At 33.0% G+C, this 18,976-nt stretch overlaps 3 protein-coding genes across 8 annotated transcripts in view; 2 read left to right on the forward strand and 1 right to left on the reverse strand.

Annotated features, from left to right (window-relative positions):
* The window catches only part of LOC140046390 (dynactin subunit 1-like), a 41,081-nt gene extending 40,263 nt beyond the window's left edge, over positions 1–818 (forward strand). For all 5 annotated transcript variants that reach the window (XM_072091026.1, XM_072091029.1, XM_072091027.1 and 2 more), the window contains one exon: positions 264–818. In XM_072091026.1, the coding sequence (XP_071947127.1) occupies positions 264–401 (138 nt within the window). In that variant the 3' untranslated portion in view covers positions 402–818. The remainder of the gene's footprint in view (positions 1–263) is intronic.
* A 292-nt stretch (positions 819–1,110) lies between these two features.
* Positions 1,111–8,290, reverse strand: LOC140046395 (PC-esterase domain-containing protein 1A-like). Of its 2 annotated transcripts, XM_072091037.1 has the most exons (5): positions 8,214–8,290; positions 5,303–5,390; positions 4,762–4,841; positions 3,711–3,817; positions 1,111–3,298 (listed from the first exon to the last, which is right to left on the reverse strand). In XM_072091037.1, exons 2-5 carry the CDS (start codon positions 5,376–5,378, stop codon positions 2,179–2,181), a joined length of 1,383 nt encoding a protein of 460 aa, XP_071947138.1. In that variant the 5' UTR covers positions 5,379–5,390; positions 8,214–8,290; the 3' UTR covers positions 1,111–2,178. The 2 variants fall into 2 exon arrangements, with proteins under 2 accessions (XP_071947138.1, XP_071947139.1); XM_072091038.1 differs by lacking the exons at positions 4,762–4,841; positions 5,303–5,390; positions 8,214–8,290 and adding an exon at positions 4,064–4,648.
* Positions 8,291–8,662: 372 nt separating this feature from the next.
* LOC140046394 (V-type proton ATPase subunit B) lies at positions 8,663–18,363 on the forward strand. The gene is made up of 14 exons (XM_072091036.1): positions 8,663–8,777; positions 9,539–9,594; positions 9,935–10,033; positions 11,207–11,300; positions 11,674–11,751; positions 12,051–12,190; positions 12,683–12,787; positions 13,530–13,627; positions 14,425–14,548; positions 15,161–15,311; positions 15,535–15,617; positions 15,965–16,069; positions 16,645–16,774; positions 17,191–18,363. The coding sequence occupies exons 1-14, from the start codon at positions 8,666–8,668 to the stop codon at positions 17,325–17,327; spliced, it is 1,512 nt and encodes a 503-aa protein (XP_071947137.1). The 5' UTR covers positions 8,663–8,665; the 3' UTR covers positions 17,328–18,363.
* Positions 18,364–18,976: the final 613 nt, after the last annotated feature.

Here is an 18,976-nt window from a genome sequence, read left to right on the forward strand (position 1 = left end):
ATTTTGACAACATATTTATGATAATAAGTTTTCAGAACAATTGCGAGAGTTACAATTTCTGCCGCAAATTGCTGGGACGTCAAGTGTACATAGCAAAATCTACTTCATCATCCATCATTGACATCCTAAATACGTTGTTAAAATATGGTTCTCGGTAAAGTTGTGTACACCAAGATAGGTGGTGTACCACAAACCTTACTTTACTAGTGATTCCCCATGCAAACAAAAACAAAATTTGTAATTATTGTAAATTGCATCCATAGGCTCAGATGGAGAAAAGCAATATTCCATGCATTGGAAAGATTTCTATTCCTGTTAGTAAAGGTCAACAGGCGGAATCGGTGGCGATTAACCTCCAACCGCATCAGCTTCAACAATTGCATTCTAGACTGATCATGTGACTCTCCCTTTAACTAATCATGTGACTTCCTTAAATATCCAAACATGTATATGTGATGTAATATTAAATAAAAATGTGATCGTGCTAATATATTGTCCAAATAAATGTAGTAGGCTCATATTTAAAAATTCAAGATTATCGCATGTTTATTTATGTTCAATTTTTATTTAATTAATTTTTTTTTAAATTACTTGGTTTTTAGGATATCATATTTATCACTTTGGTGTATGTTTTTAACCTTCTTAATTTGAAGGGTTTCATTATATCAATATTAGCTGGTGATCTGACCCATATAGCAGTCATTATTTTTTATTATATTACATATTGTGCACCACTCATATGTAGAGGTCCTGTGTGACTCTAGTAGCCCCACTTTTCTTAAGTTCATTGTTGCAAAAATAAAGCATGCCTATATACTATTTTGTGTTCATTTTGTTAGTTGTTGCAAGGCAATCTAATAACAGGACACTGAGCTAACCTTACCAAGATACAAACTCATAACAGTCTTATGTCAAATACCAACAGTACTTTACTATGTACATATTCTCCGCAGTGTCATTGCATGAACCTGATTATTGGTGTATACTGTTCTGCCAGCCAAATAGTTTCGATGTCTACATTATTACAAACCAACCATGTTTGTGATGTACCTGGAATCTCAAATTAAGCAGTTGATTTGATACCGGTCCTGTACTAGTTTTTTATACAAGTACAAGTATAGATACCATATGGGGCGTGTCAAACTATTTAAAAGTCAAGAAATTAATTCAAAATAACTGTACTGTACACAACGCGAATCGGTCGGTAACTATGAACACAATAAACAATAAAATATATCCATATGCAGACAATTTTAAACAACAAAAATATAATTTAATGATATTTTACAAAACAATGTTCACTCCTACAGTATAAAAAGAATCTTTATAGCATTCTTCCATTAGACAACTATAAATCATGAAATACCTTTTCACTTTTTCTTTGGTATTCTATTTACAGTGTTTTCAAACAACTATACTAACGACTAGAACAAGAAATAAAAACATAAAAACTTAAAATCTAAATCATCTGATTAATAAAAACTGCTATAATGTTCATGATCTTACGTAAAATCTAACTATGTTGAGTTGTGAAAGCCTGTGTATAAAATTATTGCAATTACCCTGTTTTTGGTTAATTTTATATTAGAGTTGTGTTCTCTATAGACTACAGAGAAAGAGGTAGTAAGACTGGTCAAGGTGTTACATATTTAAGGTAAAATTTTATGAAAATCATAACAAAAAATTATCAAATTCAATATCATTGCAATTACCCTGAGAAATGATGTTTTGTTAAGTTACATTAAAAACCAAACCCACTTTGTGACAAATACATCAAAGAATTTATAAAAAAAAAAGGGATTTAATATGCCATCTGTTTAGCCTGAACATTTACACTAATACTTTTTACAAAATCCATAGAAATCAATACCAGGTACTTCTGTGCAATCTTAAGTAATCTTTTTTTTTATAACTTCCTGGCAATGTTTTTGAATTTAATAACAAAACGATTGATTGAATAATGTGAAACTATAGTAAATATAATATTTAGCAATATCTGGGATTAATTTGGCATCTGCTTTATATATACAATGGTTTTTTTTTAGTTGTAAAGACAAAAGTGAACTAAAGTCCTTTTAAATTTTTTTTTTTATAATAAACAGTATTAGACAAATATGTTTTAGGGTTTCTGTTCCTGAAACATATTTCAGTTCCTCTGCTCTATGTAATATCAAAGTACTAAGGCAAAACTCTAACATATCGAAAGCTTGATATGCGTTCATATTCAATTCGCTGCTGCTGGCGGCGCATGTACTCCATCCTAGAATTGGTCATGATATCGCGATAATTATATGGCACATGGCGCGTCGACGGGTGTTCCGGATAAACACGATACATGCGAGGTTCATACGGTTTGGCATAACGGCGATTGTAGTCGTAACTTTCGTTAACATACAAGTGCCAAAACTGCTGCATGGAATGCAGGACGCCTGGGTGGAATACTTTTTGTTGAGGTGGAAGGGGAGGAGGAATTATTCTTTGTTGTTGTAGAGGTGGCAGATATGGTTGTGGTGGTAAATATGGCCCTGGCAAATGTTGCCGATTAACAGGCATTAACAGTGGTGGGATGCGCTCACCGTTTATTTTTTTCCGTTTTGCCTTGTTTTCCTCAATTGGATTTGGTCGCATTCTTTTTGCTGGATTTGGAATTGCCCCAATATTGTCAAAGTCCAGATACTGCGGCAAATTATCCAACTCGGTGAAATTGGACCGTTTGTCGACCATCAGACGTGGGGCGCTGTTAACGTTCTTTTTCATTGGGTCAACATCCGACGATACATCATCAAACATTTTCATCTTGTGACGAGGCAGTTCAATTTGCCAAGAGTCACAGATATGAGTCAGCAAAATGTTTGAGATTCGTCGATGAGCCATCGCTTTCCAATGAATACCGTCACTGGCGCGCCAATGCAGCAGCTCTTTGAACAAATAGTGCAGATCAACGACATCAAAATCGTGAAGCTCGGCAAGTTGGCACGCATAGTAATTGCCTTCAATTACATCCCGATTCAAAGAGTTTGATAAATAGCTCAACTCTGGTAGTAAAAACCCACCTTTTACTTTACTAGCTACAGGCAGTGCAGTGTTCCAAATAATCCTACACCTTTCCCAAAACTGATTCTTTAGAGCCAAGAAGGTTTTCTCTAGGTTCTTCTTGTAAGCAGTCATTGAGTGAGGCCCATAACGAGAGATATCCCAGACACATGAATTTATTATCAGGATATCAGGCATAAGATTTAATAGATTGTTAAAGATGGACTTCATGTATTTACTGTTAACTCGTGTCACAAAATAGTACCTGTAAAAGCAAAAACAATATCCATTATTCAGTAACATTTGCAAAACTTAAACTGTGGCTTCCCAATGCTACAGTATACAAGAGTCGCCTTCATTAAAAAACCCCTTTGAAAACACACTTTATTGGTTCTTTGTATTCTAATCTATACAACTGTAATTATTTCAACCCCCTTTTTATTTCTTTTTAGGACAACCTGTAGGTAGTGTAATTGTAGTCAGTGGTACTGATTTTAATAGAACCATTAGTACACCACTTTAAAAGGGACATTTTCTCGAAATGAACGAGTTTAAACGACCAAGATGCAAAAATGTATAATATATAACAGTACGGGCAACCCTAATTCACAGGGCACTTCATTTGGTCCTAAATGTGTCCCCTTAATAGGGGTTCTGCTATATATTACTTTACCTACCTGACCCAATGGAAGTCCGTCTTATATTCTCGTACCTCCCTATAGTCAATACCATTTGACTTTGGACTTTGTTCAATCTGGACATCATTAAGGCAACTCTCTGAACCCTATAGTAAATTATAAAAATAAAGGCTTAGAATAGGACCCTGTTTCTGCTGCCAAGAAAATACCGTATTTTATATGGTATTTTTTTTAATACCGTATATATACCGTATTTTTTTGGCAGCAGAAACTGCACTCATAAAAAAAATACCGTATTTTGTATACCGTATTTTCCCCACAAAATTTGTGGATAAAATACGGCATTTACAAATTTATACTGTATTTTTTGTACCCTTTTCTGCTGCCAATACCTGCGACATGAGGTCAACATCATGTTTTTATTTTCTGTCACTGTCACTTGTCAGCTGTTTTACACACGTGTATAGATAATATTCGGCGAAAATGTGGAGCGAAGACGTCACAGTATTTACTATATGAATCTGGGTGGAGAAGGAGGGGGAAGCTAAAATGTCCGGCCAACTAAAAGGTAATCAAAAGGACAACCACATTTATATTATAAAGACATTTCTACAAAAATAAAGCAGGAGTAAACTCCAAGCTGAAGAGCCTGCGAAAGCAGTACAACATTGCAAAAGTCAATAACTCGGGGAGGGAATGAATTACTTTTCCGCCCATTACGATGTTTTCTGTGCTCTCACAACATCTCTATCACTAGGGCTAGGCTGTTGAAAGCGAGGCGTAAAACTTCCTTTATTGCGACTTTTAATTATCGACCAAATAAATGAATGGCAATTTCGGTAAAAAGGATAAAATTTAACACGATCACCCATGAAGTATTGTTAGCATAAACGGGGTACTAAAAAATATGGTATAAAAAATACCGTATTTTTATACCGTATTTTGAGCAGTTGCAGCAGAAACAGGCCAGCCTAGAATACAGTAATTTATAATAAATGTACAAACAATAGAAATTTCAAAATGATTGGATAACTTTATATTATGACATTATAGAGCATAAACTAAGTTAGCTTGTTTATAAACATGTCACCTTGCTTTTGAGTTCTGCAGCTGTGAGGTTACGATCAGATTGCAATAAAAGAATAAGATCCTTATAAATACCACGTTGATCTATAAAATAGAATAGAAGAAACACAAATTAATTAAAGATGTATTGTCTCCCAAATACCTGAAAAATAAGGATTAATAAAATCAGACTTTGAATAAATCCAGTTTTTGGTCAAAGTGAACCATTTTCTGACAACATGGAGAAATAAGTTAAAATGACATATTCAATAAACAACATTTTTTTAGGGGGACAATATATCTTTAAGTGTAATAAACATATATTAATAATCATCACAAAAAAAAATATCATTATATAACAATAATAATCAAACAAAATGATACTTTTTAAATACAAGATAATTTTTACTACAGGGGCTACCTTACTGGTATCATGGAGGTAAAATATTTTTAGCTCCATTCTGGTATTAATCCCTGGTGCCTCTTTCACTAATATAATTTATTTGTATGCAAGGAAAGTTTGGACAGGATAACTTACTCACGAGGTCACAACTGTATATACTTACTAGAATCACCAACAAGGACAACGAATGAATTCATCAAAAGCTTTTGCACATCTTCTGTTAAAAATAGGGCTGCCATATTTTAAATTCACTAAAAAAAAATACCCATAAGATGTAAGATAAATGTCTGGGCTGCTGCAGCATGGAACAATAAAACAAAGCAACATACAAATGGGTGGGTGACAGGAAATATAAAACAATGACCAATATAACAATTAAATGTGCACTGACAATTTGGCTTTGATATGGATGCACCACTTCCTGTGTGTGCCACCAATGTAAAGGTGCAATTTCCAAATAAATTGATAACATAATAATATAATATTAGCTTTACTTAACACATGGCAACTGCCGTGAACAATTCAATCCCTTTCCTAGGAATGCTGATAACCAAAGATTTGGAAAAATTGCACACACAGGTTTATAGAAAGCCAACAGACACATGCTTATTGCTACACTACAATAGTCACGTTGACAACAAGTATAAAAGGTCACTTATTATAACTATGTTAAATCGGGCTTACAAACTATCGTCGACCCACCAACTTTTTAATGATGAATGTGAAATTCTAAGGAAGATTTTTTAAGCGTCTGAAATATCCAGATGAACTAATAACAACCACCACACAGAACTTTAAACCAGCAGAGAGCAATAACAACACTGCAGAAGGTGAAACAGATTTATCCGAAATACCAGTGCGAATCATCCTGCCATTCAAAGACCAGAAATCTGCAAACTCCGTCAAGCGACAACTATGCCAACTAAGTCACAAGATAAACAAAAACATTGTCCCTGTATTCATAAGTAAAAAAGTTAAAGATAACATTAGGAAAGTCGAAAAGAAACCAACTATTATAAGTCAACAATGTGTTGTGTATAAATTTAAATGTGACTTGTGCGATGCAAGTTATGTTGGATATACATGCCGACACCTCTACCAACGCATTGTTGAACATAGTAGATGCTTAATAGGACAGCATTTAAAGGATCATAACGTGATTGTTAAACCAAGTAAAATTAATTCATGTTTTAGTATACTTAGGAAATGCAAAAACAAATTTGACTGTCTTATCTATGAAATGTTGTATTATATCAGACAATTAAAACCTAGTCTGAATAAACAAAGTGACTCTGTAAAAGCTAAGCTTTTCATTTGACAAGATGTTAGACAATAGGTCTTTTGTTATTTAAACTTTGACCCTTGGCTTGTGCTATTTAATTAGTTGTTGTTTTAAATTTTATTCATTGGACTTGATAATGACCCCATGATGGAGTCGAAACGTCGTTCTTTTTTAAGCGTTATTTTTATATTATGTATTTACAATAAACGTACCCTCATTCGTAATATAATAAGATTTATTTAAATTAGTAATACAACACTCACACTGTTTACTGACCATATACTGTATACGTTTTCTTGGATCATTCCAAGAAAGAAAACGTTTAATTAATAATATTAATAAGTAGGCCTTTGACATTCTTTCTTTTTAACTTTGTATTCAAGTATTTTTTAAAAGTCAATCAAAATTATCAAGATAAAAACATATAGGCCAGTGCCAATCTGTAAAATGGATGATATTGTAAATAATATATCTTTCTTTCCTTAGAATGATCTAAAAAACACTTAATTATATATGCCCTTTGGCCCAAATAATTTACAATATAAAATATATATTATATTAAATAAATAACATTAAGAGTGCGTTTATATATTTAAATTTAAAAAATTAATATTTTCCAAGCTTATGCACTTGTCAATTGTATGACCCACTATACGACCCCCGGTAGAGGTGCGTCATTTGTCCGATGTGCGTCATACTTTTGAATACCATGACGCACCCGTGCGTCAAAAAGGTGACTTACCTTTAGGTGACCATGACGTACCCATTTTGACGCACTGTGACCATGTTGTTTATGATATGGTGGGTGGTAAAGTGACGGACATTGACACACCTTGTTCATTGATGTGACGTACCATCTAGGTTTTTTGACGCACCCCTGTGTCAGTAATTATTTGTAAATGACGCACCCATGACGCACCTCTCCCGGGGGTCGTATAGTGGGTCATACAATTGACAAGTGCATTAGTAATGAGATCAGTATTTGTATTTTCAGAATCCCTGCTCCATAGAAAGTAAAAATTACATATAAATGAAATAAAATAAACAAGACTAATTACTACTACTCATCTCAGTACACATAAGATAAATATATTTTAATTTAGATGAGTTTTGTATACAAGGAAAACATATATTTAGTTCTAATTAATATCTGAATAAAAGGGACAAACTGAAGTGAAGTGATATTCATCTTCAATTGATTGTAGAGAACTAACTTGCATACTCTTTCATATATACCAGTTGTACAGTTATTCAAAATAAAAGAAAACATTTGTGACTTGAATAGATAGACATAGTTACAGTATTAGTAAGTAGGTGAGAAGTAATAGACCAGGCTGCCAACAAAGTGATGAGTTCACTGCCCTGAGTGAGTGAGATTGATAAAATGATAAAAAAGTTTAAAAATTGGCATACTAGGAATTTAAAACACCAAATAAATTATCTGATTATAAATTTGACTTATTTCAAAGTACTTATTGAACCGGAGATTCTATGTCAGGGCACCCACAATCGGCGAATATACGAGTGGGAAATAAATCACACTACGAATACCCACTACCACAACCCAACCAAATTCCTATCAATCATGGCAGTATGCAAATTCCATAACCTGTCCTCGGCTTGGAAATGCCGATGCAATGGGCAACACCAAAACCATTTCAAACTGAGTGCCAGAAAATGTAACTTTTAGAAACTACAGTACATTATTATAAATATATAACAGTGAAACACATGAAGATGACGATAACGATGACAGACACTTGATATGCTTATAATATTATTTAAAAATTACCTTATTGTTGACCACATGCAACAGGTCGAAAGTCGAGCACCTGTTTTATTGTGAAGATGGCATGGATGGTTGTGTGTGCAGCATGCAGCAGCAGCTTGTTGGAAAAAAAATCTGTCTCCAAAAAAGACAGTGTCTCCTAGTCTGTCGCCCTCAAATATACATAAAAGTTCTACTAGACTTTTCCTTATCGTCATCGCTCAAATGCAGCATATTTCACAAAAAAAATAATAAATAGACATGTTTATTCATTATTGATTGTTGATTACAATGTATTAAAAGTTATATAATGTTTGTTGTTTTCTTTAACTTGTTAAAATAAATTCGGTTAAAACCACATACATTTAGAGCAAAATGTGTTGTCCAATACAATCGCCTCGTGGCGACTGGATTCGTCCTTAAAAATCCGTCACGCGAATCATGTGACTGTATTAATAGAAAATTAATAGAAAAAGATGGCGACGAACGGGAATTTGATCGGATTAGATGCTCCAAAAACTACGATAGAAGCAACACGAGAACATTTCTTGGCAGCTAGTAGGAACTACAATTCTCAACCAAGGTTGAGTAAGTATAAATTGTTCATTAATAAAAGTCAAGTGTGTTAATTTTCTAACCAACCTGACAAGCCCGGCTCGTCGAACTGGCTTGGCCATGATGCCCTCACTCAGCTCTGCCTGACTGCCTGGACGACGATGCGGGTAGGATTTACTATTCTCCATGATACAGCAGTAGGCCTAGGCCTAGCCAGGGCCACTGCCACTTAACTGGACTAGGTTACCGGGTAGGTTAGTTTATCGTGTATATAGCCTAGGCAAACCATCTTTACTATAATAAATAATTAAATTAGTAATTCAATTGCGTTTTTTTGCTGGTGCTAGCTAGTAGGTCCTACTAGCTAGGAGGCTACACAAATAAATAAAATGAATTTACTTTATAAATTATTAATATTTTAAGTTAAATATGGTATAATAAAAGTGTATCAAAATGGTAGGTGTTGTAGGTACTATTATTATAATATTAAATAATGTTTGATCATGTTAATTGTTATCAAATAGGCCGAGGGCCTAGAATTTTAGCAATGTGTTTATGTTTTCATTTTTTTTGTTATTTTTGTTTTTCATTTCTTCAGTTGTTCATTTTTTATGGAATTTTAAAGTAAGAAACCATCAAAAAATGATTATATTTATTTTTCTTGGTATAGAATAGTAAGTAGGCTATATAATATTTCTAAATACCTAGTATTATATACACGTACAGTATACTATTTGACAATTACATACATTCCCAACATTATTTGTAATAATAATAACTTTATTTAATTTAAGCCTACAAGACTGTATCTGGTGTTAATGGTCCACTTGTCATCCTTGACCAAGTGAAGGTAATTATTAATTATTCAGAAAAACATTAAAATGTCTATAAATTTCTATAAAACAATACAAAATATTTACAACATCTAGTATGTAGATTGATTTATATTATAGTATTGAAGAATGAGCTTTCGATTTGCCAACATCCTAGGTCAAGTCAATTGATGTTTCTTTTTCTGTCTTCTGGACTTATAAATAATCAAAATGTTGAGGTGAAGACTGAGGAAAAACGTAGTTTGATCGTCGGAGATCGCAAAATTAAAAGCTTCCTATTTTCCCAATCTGACTATATATTATGATGGAACAGCTATAATACAGTAGCTAACTTGCATTGTACTTTATTTTCTTCAGTTTCCAAAGTTTGCAGAGATTGTAACCTTAACGCTTGCTGATGGATCCCAGAGAAGTGGACAGGTGTTGGAAGTCAGTGGTTCAAAGGCTGTAGTTCAGGTACACATTGTGATTTACTATCAAATATGGTAGTGATATGACATCGTGTCCATATATGGGCACATCACATTTTTTGTCATGTAAAGGTTGATAGTGTAGACAGGGCTCTATGGGATTTTTTTTTTTATCTTAATGTAACTAGATTTTAGTTGGGCCTCCTATCACAAGCCCCTTGGTGTTTCGTGGAAGTCCCTTTCATCTTCTTTAAATTTGTTATGTGTATTATTTTGATGAGATGAATAAAGAGATTGATTTTGATTATGATGTAATGAGTAAACAAGAAATATTTCTTACAAAAAACGCTGCTCGCTTATTGAAAAATATTTTTTATTTCAAATGTTTTTGAATGTGTCATTTTATTGTCACATAATAGTTATTTTACCTGAAAAAAATGTAATTTAAAGCAACAAATACTTAAATTGTCTGTCAGACAATGGTTTTTGGGTTTCTTTTCTTTTTTTATATGTGAATAAATATTATTTTTTTGTTACAGAAGTGAATACTCAATTTCTGTCACTTTAGTTAATTTTATTGCTAAGGTCAAATCTGGGGGTCACTTCATCACCCTAGATATTTCAATTGTGAAGTATCCTATTACAAACACAAACTTTAATGGACTGTTTCGATAATAATTCAATGAATATCTGACAGTGAATATACCAGAAATGCTTAGGGATTTGTAATTTTAGCATGACATGTCCTAATAGACTCTTTCCCAGCCGTTTTTTGGGTCTACTGTAGCAGCTGGAATCAATAAATCATAGTGGAGTTTCCATTTTCACAAAACTGTCTGTCCTTAGAACTATAACTGCTGCTTGCTTTAGCTTCTGATTGAGTAGTCCTAATGGGACGTAGCGGGCTAGAGCAGCAGCGTGAAAATTATAATCCAATTATGTATATATAATAAACTCGGCCATATCAATACTGTACATTTACTTCGTAAATATACTGTGTATAATAATAACTATAGTCCTATGCTCTGGTATAATTCCACTCCCTAGTTTAAGCTATATATGAACACTAAACTTTGGAATTTCCATTGTTAATGAATTCCTAGTATAATCCAATTTAAACAAGAATCCTAGGGTTGGTAATGTATATTGGCACAATTTATAGATTTTATGTTGATTTGTTCTGTCTTAAAAGTCAGTGAAAGATTTTTCTTTGTTTTAGGTTTTTGAAGGTACATCAGGTATTGATGCAAAATATACAACATGTGAATTTACAGGCGATATTCTGCGTACACCAGTGTCTGAGGACATGTTAGGTAAGTGGTTCCGATGTGCTGTTTCTGCGCTGCCATTAATAAAACAAAAAGTGTTTCTTTTTTAGATACATTGTTCATTTGTATATTTAACTAAATAATGTCTGTTTATGTTTATAATCTATTTATTATGTCTATGTCTAAGTAAATGTCTATTTATGCTTTGTGTCACACACACTATCACCATATATTTTGTATGTTTTAAAGGATGCAAATTGTACTATAAGTGTGCAAGTGATTTACAAGTGTGTATCCAAATAGACAAATAACAACATCTGAAAAAGCTATTTTTTTTGTATCTAAGACTGACTTAAGTATAAGACTGACTTAAGTATAAGACTGACTTAAGTATATTTACATTTCTTTTAATTTGTAGGTAGAGTTTTTAATGGGTCTGGTAAAGCCATCGACAGAGGTCCACCAGTTCTAGCTGAAGATTATTTGGATATTATGGGTAAGATTAGAACAATATTCAACCAACATTTTTAAGTGTGACATACTTACTAGAATATTTCACATACACTGCAAATACTAATAAGTAAGTCTATACTCAATGATGGAAGATAGAGAGTTTTTTTGTAAAGCTCTGTCTACACTATGAAACTAGTTTGACAAAAAATGTAATGTATCCATAGATGATGATGATGTCATATCACTACCATATTTGAGCACATCACATTTTTTTTGTCAATCTAATTTGATAGTGTAGACAGAGCTTTACTGTAAGAGTTTTTGTTTATATTATTTGTGCAGGTCAACCAATTAATCCACAGTCTAGGATTTACCCAGAAGAGATGATTCAGACAGGTATATCAGCCATTGATGTAATGAACAGTATTGCTAGAGGTCAGAAAATTCCTATATTTTCAGCCGCTGGTCTCCCACATAATGATGTAAGTATATAAGTCATTCTGTGCATTTTCACAGATGTCTATAGCTACATAGTAAAGTGGTGCATCGTAGAAACAAGAGATATCTATCTGTAATCTACAAATTCCATTTCACTAATTATTATATATATTTTTTAAACATTGGTCATTTTATGTCTTTAGGCACACATGGCCAATAGTAAATGAATCACTGTCTTATCAGATAGGTGGTAATCCCCCTGATACAGGAGCTATTTTGTGAACCAGTTCACCAGAGTAACCTCCTATTCGTCTCAAATGATGAACTGGGTTCTTTAAAGTGCACACAGGTAAACTGTGTACACTGGACCTACGGTTTATAGTGCTTATCTGAGAAGACTCGGAGCGAGTCAGCCTTGAACCCATGTCGATATTGTTGGATCTTTAGGTTTGGTAAATGGCGGCCCTGCCTTAACCGCTCCGCCATTTAACTATTATAATTTTGTTGGCTAATTCTCATATTTCTTTTATTAACAGATTGCTGCCCAAATCTGTAGGCAAGCTGGTCTCGTAAAACAACCAACAAAGGATGTAATGGATTCGCATGAGGACAACTTTGCTATCGTCTTCGCTGCTATGGGAGTAAGTTAACAATTTTGACATAGGTGTAATATTATAAATATTATTTTAATGTATGTGCAATATTTGTATACAGTACTATGAAAAAAAAATGTGCTGCCTTAAATTGATAACTTGATCTATAATATTATTATATTATATTATAATGAATTATTGTAAATCAAAATATATGCATACATTAATGAATGGATAAAGACAGGAGACCATAAAAGATAAAAAAACAAACCAATTTTGACATAAAATATGAAACATATTTTGAAACATTGGATAAAATGGTACTTGGCAAAAGTCACACTATTTCTGTTAATAGTGGTATCGCTGCTCTTGGCCCTCCTCGGAACTTCCATTGTGTTTAAAGAAATAAACTAATAGAAGGTTTCGCCTTTTACGTTTTCCACCCAGTTTATTTTAGAGCTTTCCACCCACCCAAAAACCCAGTACTCATTCCCTTATAACCTTTGCGTTTTGACACCTATCCCTAGATTTCGTTAGCTTAATCCCTGCTAGTGATAAAATAGCACCCCATTATTTTACACATGGAAACTGCAGGGATAAGCTTAGAAACTTTCCTTAAACTATGTGATATGCCTAAATATGATAGTGATAGGCTTAAATATGGTAGTGATATGCTTAAATATGATAGTGATATGCCATCATCGTGTCCATATAGGGGCACATCAAATTTGTTTGTCACATAAAGTTTGATAGTGTAAATAAATGTATTGATTTATGCTTGATTTTGTAGGTCAACATGGAGACTGCTAGGTTTTTCAAGCAAGATTTTGAAGAGAATGGTTCTATGGACAATGTATGCCTGTTCTTGAACCTTGCTAATGATCCAACGTAAGACATTTATTTCCTCAATTAAAAACATAAGAATACAATGCAAATAAACAAAACAAAATCCATGACGATGACAGGATTAAACAAAAGCAAACTTAAAGACGTATTGTCCCTTTGACTAATTCCAAAAAAATAAAAAAATTTGGAAGTATCATAATAGTTATTAACTTTCACCAAAAATTAGTCGGAAAAAAAATCATTTAACTGAAATACAAACATTTTTTTGTTCAAAAATAACTGTGACTTCCAGTCAAAGTTTTCGATCAAAACATATCTCATAATGCAACGCGCTTGCTACTTTGTATGCATAATTATAAAACTTCCTAACGATCTGTGTGAAAACACAACTGTGATGAGTTGTAAACAATCCTAATTAGCATAATGCATACTCGTGGTTTGAAATCTTTGTTTACTTTCGCTCGCGACGATTTTCCAGACGAAATGTAATCAAATTAATTTACCTGTTAATTATGTAAACTTGTTGTTTTTGGCTTGAATTTTCGACTTAAAGTGAATAACTTTAACATTACATTGATATGGCCAATTTAAATTTAGAATATTTTGACCTTCATTTTTTGTGTTTCATCTTTAATTGCTGTACAAATTTTCGGGTGACATATAATAAATCATTAGATAGTCATCATTATAGTCATTAGTAAAGTTGAGTTTGTGGTAACCATTTGTTTCCAAAAGAAAAATGATAATATTTATTTTGGTATACCGCCAATATTTTCAAATCATCGTGCATTAGTGCATTGTATTACCTTATAAAAATTAAAAAAATGTTGCAATTGCAGAATTGAAAGGATCATCACACCTCGTCTAGCGTTAACAACAGCAGAATTCTTAGCTTACCAATGTGAAAAGCATGTGCTGGTCATCTTGACCGATATGAGTTCTTATGCTGAAGCTCTTCGAGAAGTAAGTCTATCAACTCTAAAGTGTTGGGTTCAAATCCTGTAAAAATCCTTGTTTGATTGTTTGACATTCATATTTAATTGAATATTAATTAGTGAGTGGCCGAGCAGTTAAGACAGTAGAACCGTAATTACATCGGCAAGGGTTTGAGGCCAACTCGCTGCATGGTTCTAGTAGTAGGATAGGACTATAAACCGTAGGTTAAGTGTACAAATCTGGCTCATGTGCACTCTAAAGAACCTAGTACATCTTTTGAGACAAATAGGGGGTTATCCCAGTGTACTACTACACACACAGCCACTGTCACTCACAGCCACTGGACTGGCTTGAAAGAACAGTCTTTGACTCACGTAGTCACCTAGTATAAATAAATTAAAAAATAATAAGTTAGTACTTATATTTAATGATGATGTAACTTAATGTAGTTAACATGTTAGTTTGCCAATCTCGGAGTGCTTGGTTCAAGTCCAGGATTCATCATAGTTGCAGGAGTTTTTTTCATTTAATTTAGAAAGTGCGAGTGTAGTTTGTATTTTGCCATGATCGCATAATATATCCATAGCAAATAAAAAGAAATCATTGTACAAATAATTGATAATTGTTTTTGATTGATAGGTGTCTGCTGCTAGAGAAGAAGTCCCAGGAAGACGTGGTTTCCCTGGTTACATGTACACAGATTTAGCAACAATTTATGAAAGAGCGGGAAGAGTTGAAGGGAGAAATGGGTCTATTACACAAATACCTATTCTTACTATGCCAAACGATGGTAAGTAAAGTCAACATTGTTTTTTTGTTTTGGAGTCCCAGTGAGCGTGGGTAGAAAATTTGACTAAAATAAGGGGTGTGATTATACTTGGATATTGCCTTGAAAACACTTTTTGTCTGAAAGAAAACATACATTGTACTTGAGTGTAGGATTATGATCGATCAAATGCGATACTTTCGTATGGTAAATTAACAATTGGTGTACTGTATATTTTTTTATACAGATATTACCCATCCAATTCCTGATTTAACTGGATACATTACAGAAGGTCAAATTTATGTAGATCGACAGTTACATAATAGGCAGGTATGTACAATTGTAATTGTTTGTAATTTAGAAAAGTTATCCAATTTCAAATTACATAGAGTTAAATCGCATATTACTCCCTATGCAAATGAAGCTGCTGAATACATACAGTGAAAATCATGCTAGGATATACAGGATGCTGCGCTTCAGAGATCAAAGGGTTTATCTGTGGCTGCATTATAAATTGACGTTTATTTCAATTTCAATTAAATTTAGTAAACTTTGGATTATATTGACATTCCGAATCAGGAACTCTGCTTAGAATCATACAACCGCAAAGTTTCAACTGCTATTAGAGTTAAACAGTACAGTACAACATTTAAACTTCTAAAATGTTATTTTTTTAGATTTATCCACCAATTAATGTATTACCTTCACTTTCACGTCTTATGAAGTCTGCTATTGGTGAAGGAATGACGAGAAGGGACCACTCTGATGTCTCTAATCAGTTGGTGAGCTATAAATAGATCTTGCTATCATGAATCACTAATAGTAATTAATATTATAAAAAGCTGGTTTTGTCATCAATAAGGATAATAAATAACAATAAAAAATGCATAATTTATATTGTTTGACTGTTTAAATGGCGAAATCAAATATTGATATACCATATCCTGTTTGAAGGTTTGCGTTGCGAAATCAAACGTTGATATAAGTTTGTGGTACACCACGTATATTAGTTCTGAAAAGAGTTTCTCGAAGTTTTGATCAATATGCTTTGATCAGGATTGAGAATCAAACTTTATATCAACAATACAAAATGCAGTTTTTGGCACCATACTAGTTTTACAAAATGCAAGGTAGGCTAGTACTCTATACTAGTTTATCTGCATCTACATATATGGTTATACTTATGAAGTTAATTTTATAGAGTATAGTGAAATATCTGTGTCATTTTGGGTACGAATGCAAGTTATGTATGTACCATAATGTATAATCTTTATTACGGTAGTTTTATACAAGAACTTTTCTGTGTAATTGTTTTTTTTTCTTAAATATCTAAATATTTTCCACCTGTTTTGTTCAGTATGCAAATTATGCTATTGGTAAGGATGTGCAAGCTATGAAGGCTGTGGTAGGTGAAGAAGCGTTGACCCCTGAGGATCTTCTGTACCTTGAATTTCTTGGCAAATTTGAGAAAAACTTCATTGCACAGGGTATGTTAACAAAATTATATCATTGAAAGTATAGTAGCTAGTAACTGAATTAAATTTATCCTATTACTTATTTAACACTGGTTGATGTAAACATTTTTACTTAATTGGTCAGATTTTTGCCCTACTTTATACTAAGCACATAGAGAATACTTGCGAAAAAATCTGTCAAGTAATTTTCGGGCTTGAAACCATGACCTCCCGATCACTAGCCTGGTGTTCGTATCTCTACAATAGATCTAGATATTAAATTAGATTCAATTAAAATTTAAATAAATGTATAAACTATAAATTCAGATAAACCCTTTGATCTCTGGAGCGCAGCATCCTATTAGATTACCTTGATCAAACATTGTACCAACTTGATTTTCAAACTAATCATGACATTATTATTATAAACAATAAATCTCTTGTTACAGGTTCGTACGAAAACAGGACGGTGTTTGAATCATTGGATGTTGGCTGGCAACTACTACGTATTTTCCCGAAAGAAATGCTTAAAAGAATTCCACAAACAACTCTCGCAGAGTTTTATCCAAGAGATGCAAAGCATTGAAATTATAATATTAATAATTAATAAATTGTGTATCGTAAACAAAGGGAATGGTACTAATAATGTAATCCTATGTTCCTTCAAAGATGTAATTAATATATGAGTGGTATATTGTTTGGTAAAGTAAACATTTAACTTGTGTTTTTATACTGTTACAACATAGATTAGTATAGAAAAAAGGTGAAAAATATAAATTTATGGATATTATGGGGTTGCATTCCACTGATGGTGTATTAAAAGTTGAGAAATATTAATGTTTATAAATTTTGATATTCATTAACTCAACACACAGTGCTACAGGCACATTAACATTCATGATCAATGATTACAAATAAAATTATAACTCACTTTTTTTAATGATATGCGACGAAAAATCAATTAAAAAAAAGTGTGCTTTGTGGAAATACCTGATAAACTGAACACCTAGTTTGTTTGATTCTCAACTCAGAGTGATGGCAGCGCTTCTCACTAAAAAGTAATGTACTTGAGAAGACTGCTTTAAGTATATCATGATCAACTCTAAATGTGAATATGAACCTATCTAGTTATATACCAAGTTCTATACCAAGTTCACAATACATATCTGCTGTGTGGTCAAATATAATGACGTAATTTGATCAACACTGAACACTAACAGCAGTGGTGTGTGTACTTTGAATGTTATAATTTTTTAATGTACTATGTTTATGTCATCTCAAATGTAAGATTTTGCAGACAAAATATTTTAAAACCCAAGACAGCTATACAATTGTGCTAATGAAATATTTTAATGGTAAATACAGTGTTATGTACGGTAAATGGCTGATTAGACAAAAATCATTAAATGTGCATGAAGTTCCGTGACTTACTGTAGTTGACACTGAATATAGCATGTTTGGTTTGAGATCGAATTGTGCACATGTACAAATAACAAATACTGACTTGGAAATATATTTTTGAAATATATAATGGTATGGTACATAACTCAAAATCAGTTTTCAGAGAAGAAAAATACATTCTGTTAGAACATTAGAAAATGTTTTTCAGTGTTAAAAATAAAAATAGAAGCAATATATTATATGGGATTAGATTGTAGAATATATTATTAAATATTAATTCTTATGGAAGTTGTCTATTGTATCATTTTGTCGATATAAACTCACAACAAAGGTCATCAATTGTTAAGCGTGGTTCCCACTAGCGACGCAAAGCAAGGACGTAACGCAACGCAAGTGAATTGACCAATCACAAGCGATGGCTTATTTGCTTGTGATTGCTAACTGTCTATAACTTCGCTTGTCATTGGTTAAAACGCTTGCGTTGCGTTTACGTCCTTGCGTTACGTTCTGGTGGGAACCAAGCTTCACCAATGACCAAGTTAACACCTAAAAGTTGGTATCTAGCTAGATTTGAACTTGCAACTCGTGGTTTACAAGACTAGTGCTCTAAACTCATGGAAATAGGCTTGTCACCAACGAATGGCCGAGTGCGCAGCCAAAGATAAAACTCCATTGAATTGACACATAAAAGTTAGCCTCTATTGGGAACTGGCAACCCCTGTTTTACAAGACCAGTGCTCTAAACCAAGGACCGATTGTGGGACCGAAGAAACTTGTTTTGAACTTGTTACCGGTGGTGTTAACGTATATTGAGGTTTTGTCACCTAACTATCA

This window comes from Antedon mediterranea, chromosome 4 (assembly GCF_964355755.1).
Source record: "Antedon mediterranea chromosome 4, ecAntMedi1.1, whole genome shotgun sequence".
Taxonomy (NCBI): domain Eukaryota; kingdom Metazoa; phylum Echinodermata; class Crinoidea; order Comatulida; family Antedonidae; genus Antedon; species Antedon mediterranea.

Bases quoted from the DNA above. Each gene is read 5' to 3' on its own strand.
- LOC140046395 (XM_072091037.1), bottom strand. From the start codon at position 5,378: ATGGCAGCCCTATTTTTAACAGAAGATGTGCAAAAGCTTTTGATGAAT. The intron at 4,842-5,302 runs GTAAGTATATAC...TCTATTTTATAG, and splicing joins TGTCCTTGTTGGTGATTCTA to ATCAACGTGGTATTTATAAG. The intron at 3,299-3,710 runs GTAGGTAAAGTA...TTGCTTTTACAG, and splicing joins ACGGACTTCCATTGGGTCAG to GTACTATTTTGTGACACGAG.
- LOC140046394 (XM_072091036.1), top strand. From the start codon at position 8,666: ATGGCGACGAACGGGAATTTGATCGGATTAGATGCTCCAAAAACTACG. The intron at 15,618-15,964 runs GTATGTACAATT...TTATTTTTTTAG, and splicing joins GACAGTTACATAATAGGCAG to ATTTATCCACCAATTAATGT. The intron at 16,775-17,190 runs GTATGTTAACAA...CTCTTGTTACAG, and splicing joins GAAAAACTTCATTGCACAGG to GTTCGTACGAAAACAGGACG.